General features: G+C 30.9%; 1 protein-coding gene across 1 annotated transcript; it reads right to left on the bottom strand.

Moving 5' to 3' along the window:
• Positions 1–12367: 12367 nt before the first annotated feature.
• Positions 12368–13879, bottom strand: LOC116022010. Its single transcript, XM_031262553.1, has 2 exons — positions 13501–13879; positions 12368–12726 (listed from the first exon to the last, which is right to left on the bottom strand). Exons 1-2 carry the CDS (start codon positions 13678–13680, stop codon positions 12553–12555), a joined length of 354 nt encoding a protein of 117 aa, XP_031118413.1. The 5' UTR covers positions 13681–13879; the 3' UTR covers positions 12368–12552.
• Between the last annotated feature and the right edge of the window lie 312 nt (positions 13880–14191).

The raw sequence follows: 14191 nt of genomic DNA, 5'->3' as shown, positions 1-14191 counted from the left end.
GTGAGCAACCTCTCAAAGCAAGGGGACTCATTGTGCGCAGTAAGCAAAGGTCTAGCACATGTGCTCATCTGAGTTACCATGATTTACATCATCCCAGATGCTCTGTCGGACAGGGGTGTATGAAGCCGGAGTTGGGAATTCAACATTTTAGGAAGAAAAATGCGAATGTTAGAGTTCGATCATGATTCATTATCTATAATTTATTACCGAATAACTAATTGAGTTGTTCGGAAAAAAAAAGTAAAATAAATATCTAATCAATTTAAATGACATGTTTTCTTTAAATTTATATCGTACAATTATGGAAAATAATGATATAATTCACTGAGTATTTATTAATATTATCATCATTTCAATTATTTATTTAAAAAGAAGTAAATAAAAATAAGGGGATTGGATTCAATGCGAAGGAGGTGAGCGTGGGCGTGAGAGGTGGGGTAGCTGTGCAGTCCGCACAGAGGCGCAGGTGTCCCGAAATGCCAACAGGTTCCCTGTCTTGTGTCCACGCGCGCAACTACGAACACAAAGCAGAGCGTATAGGGAATTGTAATTAATTATGGGGTGATTAATTAATTAATTAATAGAGTTTTTTTTAGTACAATTAATTAATTAATAGAGTTAGGCTCTCTCTGCCTGCTTTTCGTGGATGGATATATGATAAGTGGGGGCGGATGTTTTTACGGTAATGCCACGGGTGTGGGGTTTAATTCCATGTGAGTCCCTTTCATTTCCTGGGCTTGATTTTTGCTCAGGCTTTTTCACAGTGTGACTCCGTGTATAGAGTCGTACTCTGACCACTGTATCAATTTTCTTTGCTTCAAATTATTGTACTCTTCCACTCCGCATCTTGGCTCAATCGCCCAAGCAAGATGTCTATTTTTATTTATAGCATTCATTATAGAGGTTTTTTTTAAAAGGTTTTTAAAATAGTAAAAGATGGGGTGAAAGAAAAAGAAAGGCAAGAAAAAAATAGAAAATGTTCATCTATAAAAATAGTACAGTTTTTAGAATAATGTAATGACAGAAAAAACTATCACTGATGTGCACATTGGGTGCACAGCAAACGCCCAACTACACGCTCGTTGTGGCGCATTCATTCTTCTTTTTGGCTGTCAGTTTTGTAGCTTTTTTATTTTTGTTTCTCTCTTTTTCTATTTTTATCTCTTTCTCCTCTCATATTCTATTTCCTAACCATACTTACAAAAAATTTCTCAACAAAAAAAAAAAAAAAAAAACTCTACTATAAAGGATGCTCTTAGTAAGGTGTTGACTCAATAAAAATAATAGAAATCTATTCAACTAAATAAACAATAATGAAATTTAGAGCTAAATAATATTATAGGAACGGCTACTACGTAATAAGGAGTATCAAACCTATGACCTCCAGCATAACAACACAAGTACAAACTACCCAAATTACTCAAGATGTCATGTACAAGAGAACAACAAGATATCATGTACAAGAGAACAACAAGATATCATGTACAAAAAGGTAGGATGTTTTATTTATCCATGCGAAGATCGTTAGCATCCAAGTAGTGAGGGGACACATGTATGACTAACATTGAAGGTAAGCTCATGTCGTACATTTATCAACAATTCGGATAGTCTATAACAATATATAAGTCACCCTTCCCTTCCTTTATAAATCATCACTTAGTTCACCCAATCCCCCATGGTCCAGTGGTTTGCAGACCTGATTAACCTCTAATATATGCACATGATTTGATTCATAGCAACAACATTATTATTTATAGTCCACTATTTAGGCTATAGTTTGTATTATTTATTATTTGGACCGTTATTTTGGGCTGGTATCTCGGGGTTTGTACGTATAGTACTTCTTTTGGTCTAGTGTCCCGAGCAATAATATTATTATTTTCCTACATCTCGTTATGTACTTTTATACCAATTTATTGTATATCCGATCCTGACAAAATCATCAATGTAGTTAAATATAAAAGTATATAACACTTGGCATTAGTCAATAGTCATATTCGAATGTATTATATTACAATTTATTTAAATTATATTACTCCTATAGTCCTCCTACCTCAAAATACAAAAGATATACATGTTGAATTGATATAAAAATTCATAAAATAATAACCAATATATTATAATACTCTCGCATAAAAATACTTATAAAAAATTATAAGCCAGTATAATACTATAAAATAAAAATTATATACAAGCCAATAATGATATAATTTTAATAGAAAAAGAAAATGTAATTATATAGTAACTCCTTATAGTAGTTTGTACATTGTGTTTATTTTTGTGCACAATTACAAAATTGTTCTAATTTTGCATTGTTTTGAATATATTTTTCTCTGAGTTTTTAATACTGTTAAATTCAATAAATTTTATTTTGTGATTGTAATATATATATATATATATATATATATATATATATATATATATATATATATATACCTGTATTAATTTTTTTATTTAGCATTTCTCATTTGATATTTATTTAATCATTTAACTCATGATATTTAATAATTAGCGTTTATACAAAAATTCAAAGAAAAAAAAGTATGATTGAATACTACTCCGTATTTCCTTATAGCATTCTATTATCAAGAATGAGTTAGTTAAAGGGAATAGTCCAATCCAATGCATACAATTGTGAAGGAGTTGCAACATAATTGGAAAATTTATAAGATAGACAAGAAATATCTTTACATAAAAAAGACAAATGTGTTAGACAAACTCCTAACCTCACTTCAATCATCGATACATATTACAAATATATCTCACACGTTATCTCTATCTATTGCAAAAGTATACATATATTTTCTAAATGTACATGCACTCTCATATGCAATATAATTGAGATTTTGGATTGATTTAGCAAAAAAAAAAAGAAGTAATTTTCACCGTTATAATTTTGTATCTCATATTCAAATGTTAGAGCAACAACAATGATAAATCCATTTTGAAATTTTAACAGACCAACAAAGAGAGAGAGAAGTTGTTAGCTTGTTTGACGTCCAACACTTATTAATGGTCTCCTTTTTTTTTCTCTCTATTTTTTTTACAAGCTACCCAAAAAAAAAAAAAACAAAACAAAACAAAGAAAGAAGGATTCATTGCAGTTTGTAAGTTATAAATAAATTAGTAATAAAAATGAATATATATTTGTACATACGATAATTACATATTAGATAATAAAAATTTGTTGTTAATTAACTGTACTAATTTTTAGTACAATTAACTATACAAAATGTACTATATCACTTAAATGGAATTTAATTTACGGGGTGTTTGGTTCACGGAATAGCATAACATTCCCAGTAATAACCTATTCCGTTGTTTGGTTCGCATTTGTATTCACAGGAACAATGTTCCTGGGAATGAGCTATTACCCTTGCAAGGGTAATAGCTATTACCAGGGCCCCCTGGTATTAGTCTATTCCTGGCCTCTTAGCTATTTTAATATATTTCCTTTTTTATCCTTTTCAAACCTAAATTTTTTTAGGCTCGCTTTTTTAAAATTCATCGACTCGCATCACTTTTCTCTCTCAGTCATCGCACACATCTCACCTCCGCCATTGCAAATTGGACTTCTTCTTCAAAGTATTTTAATGTTCTGTTTTATACTTCTATGGCATTGCAATTATATGGTTGTTTATACAGTACCTTATACATGATTAATTGATATATGCCCTTGGATTGTCCGATCCGATTATATACTGTGATATACTATGATGCGTCCGAGACGTCTGGGCAGCGGCGAAGGAAGTTTTGTCAGCGGCGAGATTTTGTTGGCGGTCCGGCCATTGCATGGCCAATCGGAGGGCGTAGATGGTGTTCGGGTTGCGTTGAGAACGTCCCCAGCCGATCAGATTGCCGATTGGAGCTATCCGGAGGTTCCGGAATCCGTTGCGCAGCCGACGATCTTCCAGCGAATAGAGAGGCTGACGAAGAAAGGGGCGGCGGCGATGCCTTCGGTGTGGTAGCGGCTGATCGTTCCATCGGACCTTAATCCAGTTCGACATCCCCACTTATGGTGGTAACTGGGTTTTTGCAGACGACGAGGGTGATCGCAGTAGCGTATTCCAGGCAGCACACGAGCGTCTTCGTTCTCGCACGCAATTGCGACGGAGCGCTTCCGGCGGCGATTGCGGTGGAGGTTTCGTTCTCTGTAAATCAAAACTGCGTGGAGATTGCTTTTCTATTCTGATTTAATGATATTTAATTCAGCATAAAAGACTTTAATTATTCATAACTATTTATGTTTTTTATGGTTAATTGTGGTTACCTTGTGCTTATATAATTTGCTTTCTGGATATATATATAATCTGCTTCTTGAATACCCCCACTATCCATTCACTACTTTATGTGTGTATATATATGATATACTATTTAGGCATCTTTTAAGCAGATTATTGAATAATAATAATAATAATTTTGTACAAGGGCATTTATGTCTTTTAAATATATATTCCATTTCTATTCCTTTAACCAACCAAACGTGGTAATACAATTCCCAAGTCTATTCCTTCTGCGAACCAAACGATAGAATACAATTTCTATTCTATTCCTTACCTATTCTATTCTTTATGGAATAGTATTCCTATTCCCTTAAAATTCATTCCGTGAACCAAACATGCTGTTAATACTGAATAATTAACGCGCTATTAATTAGTTATGGAGTACCATTTAGGCATTTAGCCACTCCCGTTGAAGTAGGGCAAATTATTGCATGGACCATGGTCCACACAGCTGTGTGGATCAAAAATAAAAAGTACATTATTTTTATACTGAATGTACATTATTTTTGTACTGTAGGTACATTATTTGACAGTACCCTAAAATAATGTATCCTAAAATAATGTACCTACAATATAAAAATAATGTACCTTCAGTACAAAAATAATGTATTTTTTATTTTTGGTCCACACAGCTGTGTGGACCATGGTCCATGCAATAATGATTGTTACCGGCCCATTGGAGATATCATTTTGTACACTCGTACTTGCCTCAACTAACAAAATATATGGTGTGAATTTCTTTAAAATATGATATTATTTGAAATTGAGTATTTTTTTAAATCATATTTAAGTGAATTAATTATAATATTAAAATGTTATATAATATTTTACTAGTGTTTTACCCGTGCGATGCACGACAACAATTATGATATGATGAATTAAGAGAGAAATTTACAAAATGGAAACCATTGTAGAATTGTATGAATGAAACTATAATGAAATATTATAATAACATTTTACAAATTTTGGAAAACCTCTTTACATACAATGTTTGTTGTGGAATTACTTTGGGTGTTCTCCTTATCACAAATTAAAATCTACAATCCATTTGAGTTGGTGTCTCTCGAAGTAGCAACATATAATTGTCCATGACTAAATACTGGTCTTTTCAAAAAGAGACCTACATGAAAAAGTGATTGACCTTGACTCTTGTTAATTGTCATTGCATAAGAGACGATTAGAGGGAATTATCTTCTTTGAAATTTAAAAGGCAGTCTCAAATCTGAAGGAGTTCATGACATTCTTGGAATCAAGATTTTATGACATGCACTACTTCCAGATAAGACCTTTGCTTCTAAAAGATGACTTCCAAGTTTAGTAATAATCATCCTTGTCCCATTACACAAACCAATTGAGTGGTCAATATTTTCTCAAGAGCATAACCGTAGTACCTACTTTCAGCCTGAGTTTATGATTAGGCACACCAGAACACTTGATCCCATTCAAAATTCAAGCGTGTGCACATCAGCTAATAGATCAACATTTGAATCTGATTTGCAAGCACTGTCAAAGTTGAAATATGTATTTCTTTCATATGTGTTTAAAGAAGTCATATATTCATTGATAGAGTCAACCACATCAAATGTTGGAGCCAATATTGCCCTCTTTTCCAAGTATGTAGGATCATAAAAAATATTGGAGTATGATGGATATGTACTTTCCACAATAGTTGCAATGGGATCTCTAGAACATTTCAACAAATTTTCTTCTGGAATAGTAATGTTTTCACATCCAATTGTTTGCCCCTGAATTTCTCCATCTCCTATGTTCACAATTCATTCTGAAAATTGCTTTAGCTTTTCATAATCACTATTTGAGGATGAGCTTTGAAGTCGCATATTTTTTGTCAAATGTAACACTTTACAGTACGGCCACAAGTAAGATGCATTTATTGTTGCATTAACAATATCATGTCTACTTCCTTTTGGGATAACTGGCAAAATTTGTCGAAAGTCTCCGCCAAATACAATAGTTTTCCCTCCTAAAGGCATCTCTAAACTTTTTGGATTGCAAAAACGCAATACATCACACATACTTCTATCAAGTGCTTCAAAGCAATGCTTATGCATCATTGGTGCTTCATCCCAAATTATAAGTTTGCACTTAATAATGAGTTCTGCAAGATGGCTACCTTGTTTGATATTACATGTTGAATCCTCATTTGGGTTTAGGGAAATTGCAAACCTTGAATGCGTAGTCCTTCCGCCGGGTAATAATAGAGAAGCTATACCACTTGAAGTAACATTAGGAATTATTTCTTCCTTTGATCTCAATGTTGCCGACAGAGTTCTCCAAACAAATGTCTTTCCAGTTCCTCCATAATCGTAGACAAAAAACTCCTCCTTGATTTGAATTTACATCATTCATTATTGTGTTGTAGACATCATGTTGCTCATGTGTTAGATTTGATACCAACTTTTTTGTGCTCTTCTTTAAGTTCTGCTTTGTCATAACTATCAGTCTATCATACACCAACCTGGCCGAACAGTCAAGATTTGGAATTGACATTTGTTGGTAATCATGTAGGCTCTTCTCACATATTTTCAACAATTTCTCAATCTCAACTAATGCTTGATTTTTTATTGTACATTAACATAATATAGTAATATTTTTTTTGAATACTATAATATACATCATATAGTAATTTGATTGTTTGAGTTTTTTGTTTTTTTGAATATTATCATGAGAGGAATTTAATTACGTACATTAACATAATATAGTAATATTTTTTAATACTATAATATACATCATATAGTAATTTGATCTTTGACATCGTTAATTAAAGATCCGACCCGTCTCACGGATTGAGACCATCCCGAGATGGTCTCAACACAAGTTTTTGCCTTAAACTTTTGTTTGTTATCATAAATAGTAAATAGATGTATGGAATCAATTAGTTTTGTTTCTAAATATTTTCCAACCCATAAATGTAGCACAATCAAAACCTCTCTAGATTTTGTGGTTCAATATTTGTAGATCTTTGATATGTTTTTAACTAATTTATTGAAAGTTTATTTCTTTTAGTTCTATTATATATTTTTCTTCTTCATTTTAAATTGATAGATCCCGAGGTGCTGCATCATTCTTAAATATGTGAATTTCAATTAATTTAATAACATTATATTTAAATGTGAGACATCTACCCAATCACATTATATTTTTTCCAAACTTCGCAAATGTAAGTTAGTTCAATCAGTGAGAAATATGATGAAATTATATCCGTAGATTAAGTCCAGATCAAGGGTCCAAATTGGAGATTTAAAAAAATGCAGTGGTATTATTGTAATTTTGTGTAAGTACGTTAATTTTTTTTTGCCTTTCAATGCACATTTTTCTTTCTTCCAGTGCACATTTTTATGCCATAGAGTGCACATTTTTCTTTCTAGTGCACATTGTTATGCCATACAGTGCACATTGTTCCTTCTACCAGAGCACATTGTTGTGCCATACAGTGAACATTGTTCTTTCTTCCAGTGCACATTTTTATGCCATATAGTGCACATTGTTGTGCCTTCCAGAACATTTTTTTTTTCAAATTGTAAACGACAAACTTTTTTTTTTAAAAGATCAATTGTTTTTATCACTAATTACTAATTTGAGTAGAATATTATTTGTTTTTTTTATTTATAGTCGTTTATGATTTGTGTTGAAGATCCTATATTAAATTTAATTTTTTACAATAATTGTTTTCACATCTTTGTGCCTCTGGTGCGCATTTTTTGCCTTTTAGTTCACATTTTCCTTTCTTCTAGTGCACATTGTTGAAGTTCGTAGGTGGTGAATTTTTTTTTATCTACGACTTAAATTCTATCTCACTTCTCACCTGGGTTTTTATCTCACCCGAACCCCTTCCTATATATATATAATATGAAGAAAAAAAATACCAAATAGCAATGAGATTGTACTTGATATATTTTATTTTTTACTTTCTAACAAAATTTCTCAATATGTGCATGGAAAGATTAAAATATTATTTTAGTTAAAGTAATGTGCGTGTGTATATATTAGGGGTGTAAACGAATCGAATCGAGTCAAATATTCGATTCGTATTCGACTATTTTGAGAACTATTCGAATTCGTATTCGATAAATATTCGAATCTAAAATTTTATTCGTATTCGATTCGGCTACATTATTCGAATATATTCGAATCACTCGAATATTCGAATTCAAAATACCTAACCTAATTTCTTTTTACAAATTCTCCAATAAATTAAGATAAAATGTTCTATTAATATACTATTATACTAATATTCCATTAATATATATATATATAGTCGAATCAAATACCTTCTGATTCGTATTCGATCAAATAAAATTCGATTCGAAATATGTATTTGAATTCGGATTCGTATTCGAATAATTCGAATTCGAATCGAAATATTCGAATTCGAATCACGAATCGAACTAAAAATATTTGATTTGTTTACACCCCTAGTATATATATTCGAATCAAATTATTATCTTTTAAAACAATTTTTAATTAAAATTTAAAAAATAAAACAAATGAAATTAAAAATATCTATAATACAAAAATAATAAATTGAATAGAAGATTTCAATTTTATTTTATTAGAATAAATTAAATTCGACATATCTATTTTGATTTATAATTTTTTTATTTTAATAGAATATATATTTTTCTTTTTTTTTTTTTATAAATTTAATTACCATTAAATTACCATATTATTATTTAATGACTTTAAAAAGGATAAAAATCTATATATATAGCAATATAATGATGGAAAATAGAATTACAAATAACAATGAGATTGTATTTGATTTATTTTTATTTTATTTTGCACCAAAATTTACTTTTATGCACATGAAAAGTTTGAAAACGAATTATTCCAATTGTCATATATAATTTAACTATAGAAATAAAAAAGATATATAACTAAACTTGAACCAAATGAAATTATTTTAATTTTTTTTTTGAATTCAAATTCAAAACAAATAAAAATTTTAAAAACATCTATAATATTAAAATACTAAATTAAATAAAATATTTCAATTCTATATAAAAGAATTTAATTTTAATTAATTTAATAGACTTAAAATAATAACGTGTTAATTTCAATTCTATATAAAATATTAAATTAAATAGAAGATTTCAATTCTAATAGAATTTAATTATGTAAGTCCATGTTAATTTTAATTATATATTGCAAAAGTATGGTAAACAATCAATCTACAACATTTTGAAAATGAACCAATATTATATTAAAAATGAATATAATATAGTGATTTAATATAATTGTATGTTAATTTAATACATTAAAATAAAAATATCAATATAAGTATTATTTAAAAGTTTTTAATTAGAACTTTTTAATGATATATTTTTATATATTAATTTTATTTGTTTATAGAAAAATTGAACTTAAGTTGAAACTTGAAAAAGAATATACTGAGTATTAGTTTAGTGTACCTTAAAAGTATATCAAGATTCATGATATAATAAATATTCTAGGTAAGTATTATTATAAATTATATATATATATATACACACACACACACTAAATGGAAATAAAATATGGAAGGTACTAATCTATATTATAGTACATTAACATAATATAGTAATATTTTTTTTAATACTATAATATATACATCATATAGTAATTTGATTGTTGGAATTTTTTTTTTTTGAATGTTATTATAAGGGGAATTTAATTACGTACATTAACATAATATAATAATATTTTTTTTGAATACTATAATATACATCATATAGTAATTTGATTGTTGGATTTTTTTTTGAATATTATCCTAAGAGGAACTTTAATTACGTACATTAACATAATATAGTAATATATTTTTTTTGAATACTATAATATACATCATATAGTAATTTGATTGTTTAGGAATATAAAATAAAAAAAATACGCAATTAATTTCCGTGTATAGTAATTTGAATCCATACAGGAATGAAATTTAATAAAATATTTCATTAATTTCCGTGTATAATAAGGAATGAAATCATATTTTGAATATTTTGTCAATTTTAGCCGTAAATAAGGAATGATAAGGAAGACTAGAATTTCTCATAAGGAATTATTATATAATATTATGTTGACCGATTTCAAATTTTTTGGACTAAAATGAGCGGGAAAGTTAGCATCTCTGTTTTAATATATATATAGATAGATATAGATGAATTAATTTCATTTTTGTCCTAGATTTATAGGTGGCAACTCACTTTTAGTCTTTTTTTTTTCTTTTTTTTTTTTTCAAAACATTCACTTTTGAGTTTTGATCCTAATATTATTGTGGCATTACCATTTCTGGACCTCCATCAACAAATCAATTTAAATTCCGTCAAAGAGCATTTCAGTCTTCAAATTTAATTTTTTTTTTCCAAAAAAATAAACACAAAAAATATAGCGGGTTAACCTACTTTGTATAAAAAAGATCGAAATGTCATTGTATTTAACGGCATTTCAATGACTTCCTTGACAAAGGACCAAAAAAGATTGTGTCACAATAATACTAAGACCAAATGAGGATGTTCAGTTAAAAAATGACTAAAAGTGGATTACCACCTGTACGATGAAATTAACTCTTACATCTATTCTCAAAGTGTACCAAAATACCCCATCTAAGTGCAGAATTCCCACAAAAAACACACACACACACAAAAGAAAATGAATAATCTGCAACATTCTGAAAGTTATCTAAACATGTGATAATCTGAGAGTTTACATGAGACTGCCATCTATCTCATTAGGATGAAGATCATTGCTCAAATTCAAAGCCTAAACTTCAATATCACCGATACTTTTACAGAGAAGGTTAGATCAGATAATGTTCGAGAAACCACTAAACCAGGTAAAACAAATCATATTGAACACAATAACATAGATTGCACAGCAAACTTGAAAAGGAAAAATGGCAACCTTCAACAGAAAACCTTTTACTAACAAACTATTGCAAAAGGTATTAGGAATCATTCAAGCACAGTGAGATGAATAATGTAGTATACTTGTAAAAGATAAATGGCAATATTTGATTTAGACTAAAAAAAAAAATCACACTTCGATATGGCTTTCTAAGTTTCTATCAACGATATTGAATTCAAATGCTCAAATAGAAATACCTTACACAATTGATAAGCATGTATTTTCCGCAAATACAGAGTTCATATTTTAGGTGACCATGCTCCTCAATTTTCATCAATGGAAGTACTGCAACAAACAACACAAAAGCTGATTACACAAAAAAGGATCAAATAAATAATTAAAATGTAGGAGGTGTAATTGATTAAGTTCTTGCAATGGATATAGTCACTTTCTTCTCTCCTTTCTCGCTTTTAGGCTCCTACGGGATGTCACTTTCTTTGAACACTACCAATAGAGAAACAACAATGACTACCATAAACATCCCTCTTCCAATCCATTATTACCTGCACGAATCAGATCCTGAAAATCTTGACTTTCACCACTAAGATTTGAATTGAGTCAAAGGCAGCACTTGTAGACAATTTGAATGAGTTATATAGTTAGACTGACGTAACATTAGAAGTTTCGCAAAGCAGGTACCTTCTCTAAGGTGCAATTTTCATCTCTTCCAACTAAGTTGGAGATTGAGTGTATTGTTGTACAGACTTTGATGGCCTTTTTGGCCAAAAATGATATGGAGTACAAGCAAAATGATTGAAGAAATCTTGTTCTTTTCACCATCACTTTTGTTGGGTAACATGGATATTTCTGCTGGAGAATATAATACATACTGTGCTTTTGTAACAAGGCATCACAAAAATCCGAATCCATCAATCAGAGCAGAAGCCAACATTACCTGTCACTCTCGTCTCTACTGATTACAGACTTCACTTACTTTCAACATATTCTCATACACTCATGAAATAAGAGAAATTCAAATAAGGAACACAAACTCATAATAGTACAACCAGCACGAAACTGAGCAGGTCAAATTAAGGGCAAACCAAGATAGTCAAATGAAGGGCTAACCAAGAAAAAAGAACGGAGACGCTGAATCCCATTGTAAAATGTAAAGGTAGGATCTTATTTTATAATTTAAGAAATCATCATGGATATCTGGGTGTAGAGAGCAAATGTTATAAGCCAAGTGAAGATAAAAGGACAGTATGTTAGTATTGTAGAAAAGCAAAGTTCAGTTTAAATAATTTTGGAGAACTAAGTTCTATATCAATTTTTTTTTTCATGAATTCTCTGTTCATATACAAGACATGAATTCAATACAATCACTAAACAAACTAAGCATTACAGGTCGTACTTTGTCAACTTCAATTCTTCACTTCTTTGCCTTAGAAAAGCGAAGGCATCGATACTTCTCTCCACTTACTGTAATTTCCAGAGCTCCATCTTGGTTATCCTGACTTGATGCTGTGCCCATAAGTACACTTTTCTCTTTCTCAAGGTTCTCTCTTTCCATCTTAAGCCTTACTTCTTGCCGGGCAATCTCTGCCTGGAATATGAAAATGGCATATTATAATCAAATGCCAAAGAATGATCATAACCAAATGAAAATCATAAGTTTTCTCAGTGGACAGAGAAACCTTTTTGCCACATACAATAAAATTCACATATTTCATTTACTTTCCCATTAGGCTATAAATCATAAGGCTGATGTAGTGATACAAAATAATGTGTATCATTGCAAACTTAATGCTGAATGTGAGTTATTGATAAATGAAACAACACTGAATCCAAACCACTTTAACCAGTTCAGAAACTAGTAATAGCTGAATAGCAGCCCATCATAGTTTAACTTGTAGTCAAAATGGTGCAAAGAACTTGACATTTCTTGCTCTCAAAGGCGAAATTCCCTCGCCCCCAGGCCCCTGCACGACAGGATAGTGGAGGAAAAAATGACCCATTAGGTGAGAGGACTCGTATCTGGTGTCCACAAGGAGCTCACTATATTGGTGTCACTCAATCATGTTTCTTGCCCACAATCTATCATCCAAAAATTAACTAACTGAGCTGATAGGGCAGGCAAGAACTTTGACATTTCTAAACCACACCAAATGTAGTAAATCTTTTAGGAAAAAATCCAACTTTTTTTCACTAGAAACACATATAATTTCCCATTGATAGAAAACAATTGTAGCACTATCTTTTTAGCATGTGAATCCTAATCAGAAATTCACAGTGAAGAAATCCAAGGCGCCTAAATTGAATTCAGAATTGTGGATGAAAATTAAAGAGGAAAAAAGAATATAGGGGGATTGTTGGTTGCCTCGCGGCGTGAGAGCTCGGCTTTCCAGGCGGCCTCGCGCTCGGCGACTTCGCGCTCGCGTTCCTCGATGTAGCTCTGCATCTCCCTCTCTTTCATAAGCCGGTCCCGTATGTCAGCATCCAGCGCCTCCTTCAGTTCCTCCACGAACTTGTCCACCACTGCTTTTATTCTCAGCGACATCACAAATCAAAAATAATACTAATTTCTTTCTTTCGATTTTTCCAACAACAAAGTTTCTTCAACTGCTTTTCCTCGTCCGGGTGAGAACACCGGAATAGGATTCGATTCCAACCCCGAATACTGACAAAGCCCGCCGTCTTTTGTTTGGAAGCAACGCTGAGGAAATGAATATTTTGTGAATTGCGATGAACCCACGGTCCGGTTCACTCGATAAGTCTCAATTACACCTGTCAAATTTGACACGATAAGAAAGAAAATAATAGATTCGGCTTTAGTGGTGATGTTGTGTTCTAAGCCTTTAACGGATTGACATGTTTAATTTTGAGGTCTTACTAGATTAATTAACTTGTTAAGATGAGATAAATTGGGGTATAAAGGAATTGTAATTCAATAAATTGTAAAGTTACACTGTTTGATTGAAAGGAATTGTAATTCGGTACCCTGAGGAATTGCAATTCATGGAGAGGAGGGACAATTTTGTTAATATAAAGATAATTTTGTCCCTCTTCTC

Source organism: Ipomoea triloba, chromosome 6, assembly GCF_003576645.1.
Source record: "Ipomoea triloba cultivar NCNSP0323 chromosome 6, ASM357664v1".
NCBI lineage: Eukaryota > Viridiplantae > Streptophyta > Magnoliopsida > Solanales > Convolvulaceae > Ipomoea > Ipomoea triloba.
Note: the sequence above shows the minus strand (reverse complement) of the source record. Positions and strands in the feature narration are given on the sequence as shown.

Bases quoted from the DNA above. Each gene is read 5' to 3' on its own strand.
- LOC116022010 (XM_031262553.1), bottom strand. From the start codon at position 13,680: ATGTCGCTGAGAATAAAAGCAGTGGTGGACAAGTTCGTGGAGGAACTG. The intron at 12,727-13,500 runs GCAACCAACAAT...TTCATATTCCAG, and splicing joins CCGAGCTCTCACGCCGCGAG to GCAGAGATTGCCCGGCAAGA.